Source organism: Trachemys scripta, chromosome 8, assembly GCF_013100865.1.
Source record: "Trachemys scripta elegans isolate TJP31775 chromosome 8, CAS_Tse_1.0, whole genome shotgun sequence".
Taxonomy (NCBI): domain Eukaryota; kingdom Metazoa; phylum Chordata; order Testudines; family Emydidae; genus Trachemys; species Trachemys scripta.
Window position 1 is genome coordinate 71920313 of NC_048305.1, and position 15407 is coordinate 71935719.

Below are 15407 nucleotides of genomic sequence, written 5' to 3' on the forward strand. Positions count from 1 at the left end.
GGAGCGGGGGGTAGGGGGCTGGGAGTTCTGGGGGGGAGCTGTCAGGGGGCAGGAGTGGGGAGAGGGATCGGAGCAGTCAGGGGACAGGGAGCAGAGGGGTTTAGATGGGTTGGGAGTTCGGGGGGGGGCTGCCAGGGGGTGGGGAGTGGTTGGATGGGGCGTGGGAGTCCCAGGGGTCTGTCTGGGGGTGGGGGGGTGGCTAAGGGTTGGGGCAGTCAGGGGACAAGGAGCAGGGAGGCTTAGATAGGGGGTGGAGTCCTGGGGGGCAGTTAGGGACAGGGGTCCCAGGAGGGGGCAGTCAGGGGACAAGGAACGGGGGGAGGGTTGGGGGCTCTGGGGGGGGCGGGAAGTGGGAGGGGCAGGGGCGGTGCTAGGGCGGGGCTCCTCCCGTCCTCTTTTTTGCTTGCTGAAATATGGTAACCTTAATTATTCATTACTATGATGATGATTATTTATATTGCAGGGAACCTAGCCCTATCATGCCATTCCCCAAAAAGCTTAACAAGAGATAAACATATACACAAATACTTTCAGGAGAAGAATAAAGGCCAAATGCTCCTTTGTGTTGCATGGTGTAGTGCAAAGCAAAGGAGCTCTAATTAGTCAGCAAGACCCAAATCTTGCAGAAGAGGTCCCAGATCTGGTGGAAGCCCCTCCAAGAGATTTTTGTAAACTCATACATTCATAGTTTCGAGTGCATGGGAGGGGGGAAAGCCAGGCACCAGCCACTCTGCACTGCATATGCCTTTGTGGCCATATTCAAAGAGTAGTCATCAATGGTTTGCTGTCAAACTGAGGGAGGGGGGAATGTCTAGTCAAGTGGGAGTCCCACAGGGGGTCAGTCCTGGGTCTGGTACTAATCAGTATTTTCATTAATGATTTAGAGCAGGGGTCTCAAAGTCCCAGCCTGCGGACCATGTGCAGACCGAGAACTTCCCTACTGTGGCCCACAGAGGAGAGACACAAGCAGACATGCTGCCAGCAATGTTGGCTGCAGGCACCGCCCCCCACAGATCCCATTGGCTGGGGGAGAGGGACAGAGATACCATCACTAGTTGCTGGGCAGAGTCAACCATGGAGGCAGCATCATTAGTTGCCAGGCGGAGTCAGCCATGGAGGCAGCATCACTCTTTTCCACAATGAATATAAACAAGTCAGAATACCGAACACAACTATCTGATGCACACCTTGCTGCAATCCTGAAAGTTACAACTTCTCAGTCACTGAGGCCAAACATCAACAAAGTGACAGAACTGAAGCGTTGCCAGATGATAACCATGCTGTCCAGCCCTCAGAAAAAAAAAACAAGGTTTATCTCCCCCTTGGAGAATTTTCCAAATCAAAGTTTCATTTTCTCTGCAAGTGATGTTTGCTCTGAGTCACTAGCAAGCAAATATTGACTGTTTCATTAAATGACACTGTCAAGACCTTTAGGACCAAAATATATGTTTCTTAAACAAAAGGAAAGACACAAATAAAAAACACATTCCCAGTTGGAAAAGCCTATTATTCTGCCATATATTGCAGCATCACAGAGAGGCCACAACAATGTGCTAGGTTCTGTAAATATTTAGTTATTTGTATTATCACAGGTCCTGGAGCCCCAGTCATGAACCAGAACCCCATTGTGCTAGGTGCTGTACAAACACAGAACAGACAGATGGCCACAGCTCCTGTGAGTTTACGATCTAAATGACAAAACATAACAGATGGGTGAGACAAATAAGCAAGCCAGGGTGGATTTGGGTAGACTGGAAACAAACAGAGTAGGAAGTGCACTATTCTGAGCCAGTCAGTAGTAGTGATCATAGTGCTCCACATGCCTAACGGTAATTAGGTTGTAGTTTGTGCTTTATGGAAGACAGGAGGAGGGAGTTGGAGGAGGGCAATCCTCTTTTATCCTATCAGGTTCCAACAGGGAGACCATCACCATGGTGTCCAAGTGCCTTCCAGTAATGCATTAAGCAAAGTGAGTAGCATCTTTCATGTCTGATTCCTTTTTCATTCCTCTCCCTAGGATGAAAATGAAATACAATATTCTCCCCCCACCCCCAATCATTTATGAATGATGTGCCATGTGATTTTATTGTGAAGACTAGAGCTGAAATCTTGGCTCCATTGAACTCAATGGCAAAACTCCCATTGGCCTCAGTGGAGCCATGATTTCACCCTAGGTTTCTACTACTGTACTTCTAAATATACCTGAATATGTATGTTAAAAACATTACACAACCTGAGATGAACATAAATTCATCTTTTGAAAAAGGAGGTCAGTAAAAACATTGCAGACTGTATGTGTGTTGATTCTAGTACAGTATTTACATTTGGTGTCTCAAAATTTGTGGGGTTTTATTTGTTAGTTATTTTTTTATGCCCATTGTTAATGACACATGGTGAAGGCAGATATGTTGTATACTTTTTAAAGTACCCTGTGAATACAATGTAACAACTCTCTTTAATACATGTATGCATGAGTGCTTGCTTGCAGATACGGGGCCTGATTCTGAACTCACACAGTGAGAGCAGTATCCGTTCCTCAGAATACATTTAAAATGACAGCTTTGATTATAAGGTGTCATTTTAAATCATACACAGGGATATCTCCTCCCAAACTGAGAATGCCCTCGCGGGGGTCGGGGGGGGGGGGGGAGGGGTAGGGGGAACACATGAACTCTGACTGATGTAAGAGCTGCAGCTGCCACAAATTACCGATAAGTCTTGATTCTACTCCCATTTAAAACCAGTGGAAATTTTATTACTGACCATGCAACATTGTTTCATGTGGGCTCAGGAGTCCACCCACCTGGATATTACACTGCTCTACAGCCAAAATGCTTCTGAAATAAATGTAGTCAAACGTTACTAATTCTGGGTCACTGAGAACGAAAATGATGCTTAAAATTGTTGATTGGCTCTAGTTTTCAAGATATGCTATTGGGTCAGTATATACGACCCTTGACTTGGGAATGGCGGAGGATAAGTGAGTTATAAAGGGAAGGGATCTCAATTTAAACCAGAAATGACTAAAATACATCTTTGACTGGATCTATGAATAAATCTATGACAGAGTTTGGACAGTACTTGCTTTTTAGGCAAGACAATGAATGATGCAATCTGAAGCTGGTATTGCGTCATACATGATATGAATTGCATCATGTTATTCCTAGAAGTCATGGATGATGCAATCATAACGAAGCTTACATCACTCTGCTGAACAAATTGCCCTATATCAGCTCTAGAAATCATACAGTGTCGTGCTCTCTTATTTGTCAGTGTTTGATTTTGCAAAGGGACACATTTCTGTTTAGCCAAAGTGAGCAGAGATGCCTCGTTCTTGTCTGAACAGTGCAGATAACTTCTGCTATGTTTGTGGTGAAGTGACTTTTGCATCACAAAAGCGCAGTATAACCACTATGGTTAAGAAAGCCTATCACCTTTATTTTGGCTGCAAAATTGGAGATCAGGACAAGAGGTGGGCCCCACACATATGCTGCAACACTTGTGCAACAAATCTTTGCCAGTGGTTGAACAGGAAAAGGAAATCTATGCCATTTGCAGTACCAATGATTTGGAGAGAGCCAACAGATCATACCAGCAATTGTTACTTCTGCATGGTGCCTCCAGTTGGGAAAGGTGTGTCAAAGAAGAAAAAGTGGACTGTGCATTATCCAAACATTCCATCAGCTATACGCCCAGTACTCCACGGAGAAGGACTGCCGGTTCCTGATGCACCAGAATCATTCTCACTTGAGTCAGACGAGGAAGAGGATGAAACTTCTGGTCCTGAACCATCAATGTCACACCCACATTTTCTCCCATCCTCCTCCTCTGAACCACACCTCATAACACAAGGTGAACTGAATGACCTTGTCAGGGATTTGGAACTACCCAAGAGTAAGGCAGAGCTGTTGGCCTCCAGACTACAGCAGTGGAATCTCCTGGTAGGTGATGTTAGGGTTTCCATGTTCCATGACCGTCAAAAGGATCTTGTCCCATTCTTCTTCATGGAAGGTGATCTTGTAGCCTGCAACAACATCGATGGTGTGATGGCAGCACTCAACATCGTTCACGATCCAAATGAGTGGAGACTGTTCATCGATTCATCGAAGAATCGATAATTGCATAATGGCAATGTTTTGCCATCAATTCCAGTTGGTCATGCAGTCCATATGAAAGAAACCTATGACAACATGAAACAACTTTTGAGGTGCATAATCTATGACCAACATCAGTGGCAGCTTTGTGGCGATTTGAAGGTTGTTGCTCTCTTGCTTGGTCTGCAGACTGGATACACAAAGTACTGCTGTTTTCTCTGCGAATGGGATAGTCGTGCAAGAGATTCCCACTACATCAAGAAAGATTGGCCACTCCGACGGTCATTGGAGCCTGGGAGGAAAAGTGTTCAGCATCCACCACTTGTTGAATCAAGGAAGATTTTGTTACCACCCTTACACATCAAGCTGGGTCTGATGAAGAACTTTGTCAAGGCCATTGACAAAACACAAGCAGCTTTCAAGTACCTCCGTGGAAAATTTCCAAGGTTAAGTGAAGCTAAGATAAAGGAAGGTGTCTTTGTTGGTCCTCAGATTCGTGAACTTCTTCGAGATGATGCATTTGACCATGCACTGCATGGCAAGGAAAAGACGGCATGGAAAGCCTTTCAGTTAGTGGCAATAAATTTTCTCGGAAACAACAAGGCAGACAACTACAGGTTGTTGGTGGAAAACCTCCTCAAGGCATACAAAAGCCTTGGTTGCAACATGTCACTAAAGATACATTTTTTGCACTCTCATCTAGATTTTTTTCCACTGAACTGCGGAGCAGCGAGCGATGAGCACGGCGAGCGATTTCACCAGGACATTGCAACAATGGAGAAACGCTATTAGGGCAAATGGAGCCCGTCAATGCTTGCAAAGTATTGCTGGACAGTGACAAGAGATGCTCCATTTAATGAATACAAGAGACAAGCCAAGAAGCGCTGAGTAGACACCGAATAGGACTAAACTATGTACATAATAGTTTTTTGCCTTTTGTTTCATAATAAATTTTATTTATATAACCCTTTTGCTGATTTTTAAAGTGTTACATAAACAGGACAGGTGAAATATTATGCTTAAGTGCTTTGCTGAACAAGGACCTCGAGAGGCATAGGGACTGGTGCTGAGCACAGGAAGGGAGTGAGTCATGGGCTCTGCCATGCTGCTTCTTAGCCTTGGGATTTCAATGTGGAAATCTGGGCTAGAGTTAAAAGAATATGATCCCCTTTTCTGGAAGTGAGTGATATTTTAAATCATGTGTTTCTGAGGGGGAACTCTCTTTAAAGAGACGGCACACAATTATATAGCTTTTGTTGTCTGCTCCACAGCTTAGGAGGTTCATTGGGGTGGACCCCAAGAGCAACACTGCAAATGTGCTCAGGGCACAATATTCCCACCTCCTCTCCTTCTGATGAGGTGCTGGAGAGGCTGGCAGGATGGTGGTGTGGGACGCTGGTGTACAAGTGCATCCACCATGCATTTCTAGTGGTGCAGGGAGCAATGCATAAGCAATGATAAATGGGTAGCAGTTGCCAGAGCAGGCTCAACTCTTGGTGGCAGCTGCCTGACTGAGCAGCAGACACCTCTGTCCTGGCCTCCGAATAGGGAGACCAGACAGCAAGTGAAAAATCGGGGGGGGGGGGGGGGGGGAAGCGGGTAATAGGAGCCTATATAAGGAAAAGATCCCAAAATTGGGACTGTCCCTGTAAAATTGGGACATCTGGTCACCCTACCTCTGAATGTGTTAGAAGTATTAATAAGCAGAGCTCTCCTTAGCATGCTTTGGCCAGGTCTTGAACATAATTCCCCCAAACAAAACTGACTCCTGTGCACCATGACCACACTTCAGGGCCAGCCAAAAGATTTCAGTGGGGCTTAGAGCTTCTTTCAGGTACAACCAGATGGAGCTGACACCTTTCACATAAAAAGGTATGTGTGTGAGGAGAGAGTGTCATTAGGATGCCCCTTCCCAGCCTCCTGCTACTGCATGGCCCAGGTGCTTGTCCATTTCACCCCTCACAGTTGCTCACATGGTTAGCTTAGGAATAGTAAACTGATGCTGCTATGTTCACAAGATAAAGGTCTGGACACATGATCTTTATTGTAAAGTGGAAATTCCCCTTCATGGGATTAAATCATCAAAATGATTGTGTGCAGCTCATCAGTGTTTCAGGTTGCTTTTTAATTTTTTTATTTTATTTTATTTTCATTTTTAAGGTTAAAGATGCTTTTTCACTGCATTTAAATTTAGGGAGGAAAGTCCTCCATTGTGCTTCCAACAAACATTGGTGTAGTCTCTGACTCTTTCTGAACCCTTTAATTAGCATACAGCAATTGCCCTTTCCCTGAAATTGAGGAGCTCATCCTATAATTCCTTATACAGGTAAAACTCCCATTCTAATCACTAAATTCCCATAGGCAATGCATATCCTAGAAGTCAAGCCTCCAAAAATCTTGCAGAGTCCTAAGTGTATAATTTTAATGCAGATGTGTGTCATGCATGTCTACATACCTAAAAAATCCAGAAATGACTGAGAAGTGGAATTTTTGAGATACTTGGTGATGTGTATCCACATCTGACATTTCGAATCTACCCTTGTCAGTATAAGTTAGAAATGAATGGGAACTAAGTGTCTGGTCCTGAGATACACCGAACATCCTCGACACACATTTATTTCAACTGGAGCCGAGGAAACCCACCACTTTACAGAACTGACGGCTACAATAATATAATAGATCTCTTGTGTTTTCTAAGGTACCTCCTACCACTGGCTTTCACAAAGTTTATAGGCCAATTCTTCAGCTGGCATTTAAGTCTTCGGAGCTTTGCTGACTTACAGTTGTTCAGGAGCTAGCCTTCTGTATTTCAGCGTACCTGAAAATGGGTGAAATCTTAACCCCATTGAATTCAGCGGGGCCAGGATTTCATCTACTGTGCTTGATTCTCTGATCCCTTATACCCATTATACACTGGTGTAACTCCATTGACTTCAGTGGGGTTACTCTATATTTATACATATGTAAGTGAGAGAAAATTAGGCCTTCTGTGTTTTTACATGCTAACCCTGCAGACAAAAGGCCAGGGGTAAAATCCTGTCTTCATATAAGTCTATGGTAAAACTCCCAGGCTCCAGGATTTCACCCCAGATATTTTTCGATGTTTGGTTAATGCGTGAAGAAAAATCACCCACAGATTTTTCCTTGAAACAGAGAGTATTCCTGTCACTATGAATAAATGTATTTATCCATGCTACATCTGCAGACATCCTCATCCTCTGGGGAACAGGAGATATATAACCCTGGAAGTTTTCCAGATTCATATTTAAAATGTGAGGCACTAACCCTTCTGGCTATTGTCCTTGAATGTACTGAGGATGTACTCTGAATATGCTAACGAGGGAAGATCAACAAAGCAAAAGGCAGATCTCTTTCTAGGAATGGTCACAGACAATGGGCTTGTCTGGCACTTTACAGCACTGCAACTTTCTTGCTCAGGGGTGTGAAAAAACACCCCCCTGGGCACATCAAGTTTCAGCACTGTAACATGCCAGTATAGACAGTGCAACAGCACTGGGAGCCGCGCTCGCAGCATTGGTAGCTACGCCCCTTGTGGAGGTGGGTTTTTTAGAGCACTGGGAGAGCTCTCTCCCAGCCCTCTGCCGCGACTACACAAGCCACGTTAAAGCACTGTTGCCAGTGTAGACTAGCCCAATGTTTCAATTCCTAATATTTTCCTGATGCTGGTAGATCTTTCACTATGGACATATCCTTCTATTTAAACAGATGCAAATTGAGCTTCCATGAGTACTCCTCTCTCCCTTAGTTTTTTTTAAAAGAGGCTCAGATTATCCATATATTCTATACAACTGTGAAATGTACAAACATAATTAAAAAATAACACAGACCAATTTGTGTGGAAGTGCACTGATTAATATGCACTTCAGGTGAGTAGAGATGCACATCTCCAGATCATATCATGTGATATGTGCTTCTGCAAAGTGTAAGACGCTTACTGTCATTATAATAGGGTCATTTTAAAATAATGTTTAAATACCTTTTAAACATTTTTATGAGATACATACTATCCATCAAGGTTCTATTTCACAAATAGTGAAAACTGCAAAAATGTTTTATGCTGTGTTTAATAAAGTTTCATTAATTTTTTTGTAGGTTTTCTGCTTCCCTAGTCTTTCAGCCTAGGCCACATCCACTATGCCTGCTGCGCTAATTCTTTTCTGTATGTCTGTAGATTTCCGTCTCCTCACTTCTACAGCTTCTAACCCATGGGCCTACTTCTCCATTTATCTGTATCTCTGTAAATCAGGAATAACTGCACTGAAGCCACTAATGTAAAATTGGTGTAAGTGAGAGGACACTGTGGCCCTGTAGCTCTAATAAATTAAGCTAGATAGGGCCTGATCTGATCTCACATTGTTTTTATGTTGAATGTAACTTCACTGTGTTTTTTTGAGTTACTATTGATTGACACTGCTGTATATGAGATCAGAATCAGGCCCACAATTGTTTTTTAGATTGGAACTATCAACAGAAATGCAGCTTACCTTGCTAAGTTACTATATAATCATATTTGGTCCAATGTTACAAATCCTTATAATCACGAGTATAATCACAAGTATCGGTTACTAACATGAATAGTCTTGTTGGCAACATGGTAGTAAATACTATGCCTAGTAGTAAGCGTCTGCAGGATTGGATTCATTGTCCTCTTCTTCTCTCTATCACTTCCTCATCCCCTCCCTTAATTATAGTCTCTGCCTGTTTTTGTCTCATTTTAGGGCTCAATTCTGCAAACAGATACTACTGGACATAATAGTGCTCATTCCTCTGAGTAGTACTTGACTTCAGGATAGTAAGTACTGCTCCCCATAGTGAGAGTTTGCAGGATAAATCCCTTGGAAGGCAGAAAATCTGTTTGTTTGTTTTAATTTGCTCTGTAAAGTGCCATGCATGTTTAGGTTACATCAGTGACCATAAGGCCTCTTTTCTTTCCCAGCTTATGTATTATGGACCCTTCTATATTGTGTGATTTTGGTTTTCCATTTTCTCCTTTTCCCTGGATACTTTTCTAAGCCCTTTCCTTTCCTCCAGTGTTTGGGGAAATAATACCTGTCTACAGTTTCCCATTATTTTGCTGATATTATTAGTGATAGATCTGCCTTCTCCCTACGGCCCTGATCCTCCAGCATTTTCTGATTGACATTTCATTATTTAATTGCACAGGTGAGAAAGCAGCTCCTCATGTCTTTTTCTCAAAATACAAAATGAAACTAATTGTTGCTTAGCCACAAGGAGCAGTGGATTGGCACTTGCAAATAAGAACAGGCTGGGGGAGGGGAAGCCTGACTTGAGGGTAGGGCAGAATGGAATGGGAAGGAAATATACAAAAAGGCCAGATGTATAGAGGGGAGAGATTGAAAAAGCCCATTTTTCATCATTCACCTACTGAATTAAAACCTTTAAAACATTTTTGCTCTTAAATAAATTTGGAAAATCCCAAATTGTGTACATTTCAGAGGTGGCTGGTTTACTTAAATATGGTCTCCTATATTCATGTTTACACTTATTTGGATGATGATGTAGTCTATGGTATGCAAAAAACATCCACATTGTGTACTAATGCCAGTTAACCTCACAGGGTCTGCCTCTCTTGTCCCTTACACTGGTAACTTTATTGACTTCAATAGAGCTATTCCTGATTTAAACACATCTATATGAGTCTCATGTTCTCCTTTAACCAATCACAATTCAAAAATGTTTAAGCCATTTTCCTACTTCTGCTAATGCCACCGCAGGGGCTGTCAGGTGGTTGTTTCATTAATATCAGTATTATCCTGTACTATAAAGTTCCAGGAGCACATTCTCAGGGGTCAGATTAGAGTTGGGCATATGTGGGTAAATCATAACTATATGTCTTACCACTAGAAACTGAACAGAAGAAGAGTTGGAGGGGGAGGGGAGACAACCATAACAATTTTCTAATTTGAACGCTGGCTACCCTGGACTCAGTCCACTTTTTCACAGCTGTAAATTAAGTCTACTGGATTTACTCTTGATTTACACAAGTGTAACTGAAAGCAGAATTTGTCCTACTGTCTCATCAAATATACCTGTCATGGCTGCAGGAGAAAAGGAGAGAAATAGAAGAGGAGAACAATAGCTTCATCCCTAAACCTTTAGGGGAACTGGAGTTGGGCCCCAGTTGCAAAGTTTGAATCTCTGGATTTGGATCCAAATTTCCCTAAATATTGTATCTGTTCAGACTTGGGAATTTTGGTTTCGAACAGTTTACGGACTGGGGCTAATCATAAAATTCAAATCTAGATGTGAACGTCCTCAGTGCTCCCAGATGCTAGACATGGACAAGGTGGAAGGATCCTCACAGCTTGTCCTGGAATCCCAAGGCTTTCATTTTTAGTTCCCCTCTCTACTTGTAAGAGTCTGTATCCTGACAACTTTCCTTACAACAGATGAGGGCTGAAACCCACTTCATCTGGTACACAGAAAGTCAATTTCTGCATAACAACATGGATATGCTAAAAACCTCTCCACTCTGCCTCTGAAACAGCAATAATATAGCATGCAAGTTTCCCTTGCTTTTCTACAGTGACTATTAAACTCATTCCCCAAGCTGGGCATATTCCGGTGGCCCACCACTGATGAGGCTGGTGCACAGAAATACATACAAAATCTATTTGCCTTGTCCTTTGCTACAAACAAGCAAAATAGTGGGGGTCTCCTCTCTTCTCTATAAACATATGTAATTCCCACTGACGCCAATGGAATGTGCATAAGAAGGGGAGAGAGTCCTGCTTTGGCCCAATGGAGGTGAATCAATAGAAAATGGAATTTAATAATGAGTTTAAAAACAACTACAACAAAGAAATCCTAACTATTAAGGACATGTGACATTCTGCAGTAATGCAGTTTGTCACCTGACAGCATTTCCCAAAGTGTCTGTGCACAGTGGGTGAAATTTTCTAATCCTACATAAAACCCAAGCACAATGGTCATACTTAAAATTTTGTCTGTTGTCTTGGATAACTATCAGCAGTAGCCGTTTTCTCTAGGTCAGTGGATACATTATTATTTGTATTATAGTAGTGCCTACGCTAGAGGCCCCAACTGAGATCAGAGTCCCATTGTGCTAGGTGCTGTATATACACATAATGAAAAACACATCTTGCCCCAGAGAATTGCAGCCTAAATAGACAAGACAGACAAAGGTGGGAAGAAGGGTATCCCCACTTCGCAGTTGGGAAACTGAGATTCAAGGAGATTAAGTGACTTACCCAAAGTCTTACAAAGAGTGTGCAGTAGAGCTGGGAACTGGACCCTTAACTCCTGAGTTCCAGTCCAGTGACTTAGTCATAAGAGCTGCAGCCTCTTTAGTGTGGTTTGCAGTATTCACTATATAAAGTACAGGGAGTTTCTAAGGAATACTGCAAATAGATTCCAAGGCCAGAAGAGACCATTGTGAATATCTACTCTGATGTCTTGTATAACACAGGCCAAGGAACTTCCACAAAATAATGCCTAAAGCAGATCTTTTAGAAAAATATCCAATCCTGATTTTAAAATTGCCAGTGATGAATAATTGGTAAATTGTTCTAATGGTTAATTACTCTCACCATTAAAAATGTACAACTTATTTCCACTCTGAATTTGTTTCTGGCTTCAACTTCCAGCCATTGGATTGTGTTATACCTTCATCTGCTAGTCTGAAGAGCCCATTATCAAATGTGTATTCTCCGTGTTGGTATTTATAGACTGTGATCAAGTCACCTCTTAGCCTTCTCTTTGTTAAGCTAAATAGACTGAGCTCCTTGAGTCTATACTAAATCCTGAGGTAATGTTATCCCAGGCAAAACTGATTTTAAGTGTGACCACTGTTCTTGGGCTATGTGCTACTTTCGAAAAAAATCATCCCACCACAATGTGGGGGCAAACCATAGCGTGGCTGCTACTCCCCCTGTGTGCATGTGTGAGGGGGCTCTGGTTACTAGATATGCATCAGTATAGAAGTGGCTCCTTCCCTTGTCTGCCCCCGAAGCCCTTCTCAGTGATGGGATGGCCTCAGATAGCATAGAGCCCTCTGCTCCAGTGTAAGGAGGATAGAGAGGCCCCCACCTGTGTGGCTTCTCTACCCATGACCTCTTTTCTCTGACAAGAATACCACAGGAATTATGTGGCCCAGAAGGAGCCTTCCATCAATGGGTACATTTCACCAAGTGGGCCTAATCCACAATAATAAGACATGTCTGTTACTTTAGTATCTAACATTCTCTGAAAAGTATCCCACCCAATATGATTTTTAATATGCTTCATCTCCCTTGTCCCAGGCAACTAGTAGGGAATTTAGGTGGAAGAGAGACAGCCTGCCACCACTTACAAGCCCCTCTCACACTGTATCCTCCTATCTCCCAGGATATTTAAGCAAGATTTTTAATATTGCCGTTCAGGCTAAAAATTATGTTGAGCTCTTACATAGACCTCCTGTTTTTAACCTTCAAAGTTCTTTTCGTGCATTATCTTCAGCACACCTCCATGAGGCCAGTGCCACCATCCTTGTGTTACAGATGGGGAAACTAAGGCACATAGGCCGAGTGACTCAGTAACTGCCCTACTGTAAGTGGAGTCATCAGAAGCAAGCTGTGCTCACTTACTATTCGGTTAACAAACACAGAAATGACAAACTCATTTCCTGAAGCTGAAACCATGTTTGCTCTTGTACCTACTTACTAGTGAATGGAGTGCTGTCAAAAGAGGCTAAAATCCTCTAAGCAATACACCAGTTCTGGAGCAGTGAGTGCCTGTGGAAGTGTAACTTCACCTGGCATCAACAGAGCAGCCATGACATGTTTCAATCTTTCCACACAAAATCTACTGAGAAACTCTTTCACTTTTTCAAGATACAAAGCGTGTGTTGTTACCTATCTCTCTCTTACAGTCCAGGCACGTTACTGGGACCTGATAAAAACACAATACTGATTATTTAACAACTTTAAACCATATTCATTTTTTTAACATTCCTTCTACAACATGACTTTTCTTTCATGGACATAATACAAGCAATATGTGTTTGCATATAACCTCCTCTCTGAAACATGTCTTCCTGTTGAGATGATCCTAAGTCTGTGACATGGCTTCATTTAGCTGCCAGTCCATTTGCAAAATGACTCTCTCGGAAATAATTCCCATAAAAGCAGCCTGTATTCTGCAAGGAAGAGTTTAATCTCAAACCAGCTCTTCAGAATACTGATGGATTTCTGGTACTGATTTTATTATGCAAAGCATCACCTACATATTTTACATGAAATGATTCTGAAACATTATCAAAATGAACTCCCTCTTTCTCGAGATGTAAAGAACATCCCTTCCCCCGCCCCACCGTGGATTACAGCTCAGATGATGTAGACCCAATTTCAGACCCAGACGTGAACTCCATGCAAATATATTACAGGCAAAGCTTAATTTTACCCCTCCTGAAATCCACAGCTACATACAAATCAGACCCAGAACACAGACACATGCTGACATAACAACACACACTCACAGAGGAATGAGACACACTGCCATACTCTCACATGCATAAGACACAAACAGAACATTCTCTCACTCAGCGTGTACAGCTATTCTCTATATATTCACCTAGGCAGTGAGGCAGGCACTAACCAGAGCAGACCCCAGTGAAAGAAGCATGCTGTCAGAGAACAAAGTTGTTCCTAAAATGCCTCTAACAATCTGCATCATGCTAAAGCTGAAGGGACACAAGCTCAGGTTCTTCACTCACCTCCACAAAATAAAAGCAGGGCAATAGAGTGACGCTGTCCTTGGTCACTTTGCCTTTTTGCCTCTCCTTTGCAGACATGCTGGCTAAGGGGCTGAGCTGATCTCTTCTTTTAGGGATGGGGATGAGTGCTTCGAAGCAGGCTTCCTCTCCTCCCGCTCCGGTGCCTTGTGTGGATGTCACATGCCCCAGAGGCACCTCTGGAGAGCACAGCGTGAAGCTTCTCTCTTTGCAGCAATCCCTTGTGCCACACGCAGGCAGCCCAAAGCCTCTTCTCTGCGAGCGATCTCCTTCCTTCCCCAAAGCTGCAGCAATGGCTTCCACCCCCAGCACAGAGCCCTGGCTTTCTCTGCCCGAGGAGGATTCGCTGCACTTACAGTCCTGAAGCTTCGTACAATATTCATGGGCTTGACGTCAAGAAACCTACTCCAGGGAAAAGGAAGGGGCCCCATTATCCTACAGGAGGAGGGGAGCGTGCTCCAGTCACCTTAACCCTTTCCCTCCTGGATCTATTGGTTTTGAGTATTCAGGAAGGGCGGGGAAATCAGGTGGGCAGCAGAGATGGGATCATGGGGAAGATGGACAGGAAGGATGTAAAGTGGTAGGAGTTAGATGCAGCAGCTGAGAGGCAAGTGGGCCCCTTCCTTCTCCCTGAGATTCCTGGGGAGCAGAAGGGGAAGGTATGTAGGAAGCTCTGAAAAGGGAATGGCCAGGTGACTGTTGCTCCACCCCTCCCTCAAGTGGGACATCGGGTAGCAATGATTCCCCACCTCCTCCATTGCAGGGACAAAAGTAGCTGCAGCATGCCCCTCCTCACATGCAGGTTGTGTTGGCCTGGTGGGGAAGGCAGGAGTAATGTAAAGGTGAGTCCAGTTCCTCCTCCTCCTGCCCTCTCAGCATAGGGGAAAGAGGAGGCTGCAGTGGTGGGTGACCAGCAGGTGGCAGATATGCACATCATTGGCTGGGAGAGGAGGTCTGTGTGCTGGTTGTACAGGTCTGCCCAAGGGCGAAGGAGAGAGTTGAGGAGAAGGACCTGCAGATCTAGTTGGCTTTTCAAGAGTAAGATCCAAAGTTGCCGCGCTCCAGAAGCATTACAATGGGGGAATTTTCAAGTGGCTGGGGCCACTTTGACAAGGTAACTGGTTTGGTGGATAGGGGGAATGCGATGGACATAATATACCTGGACTTTAGCAAGGGTTTTGACACAGTCGCACATGACATTCTGTAAGTAAGCTGGAGAAATGCAGGCTCAGTAGACTGCCATTAAGTGGATGCATACTTGATTAAATAACACTAGCCCCAGATCCCCTGTGGACCCCCACTCGAGACCTCCTTCCAGTCTGACTTCATTCATTAATAGTTACTCTATGTTTGCAGTTGTTCAACATCTTTATTAATGACCTGGATGTAGGAATAGAGGGCATACTGATCAAATTTGCAGATGACACAAAGCCGGGATGGGGGGTTGCAAACACTTTGGAGCATAGAGCTAAAATTAAAATGGATCTTGACAAATTGGAGAACTGGGCTATAGTTTGGAAAAGATGAGGTTAAGGGGGGGA

At 43.5% G+C, this 15407-nt stretch overlaps 1 protein-coding gene across 1 annotated transcript in view; it reads right to left on the minus strand.

The window, feature by feature from the left end:
• PLPPR4 (phospholipid phosphatase related 4) overlaps window positions 1-14237 on the minus strand; it is a 43182-nt gene extending 28945 nt beyond the window's left edge. The window contains exon 1 of the mRNA XM_034780022.1: window positions 13849-14237. Coding sequence (XP_034635913.1) covers window positions 13849-13926 — 78 coding nt within the window. The 5' untranslated portion in view covers window positions 13927-14237. The remainder of the gene's footprint in view (window positions 1-13848) is intronic.
• Window positions 14238-15407: the final 1170 nt, after the last annotated feature.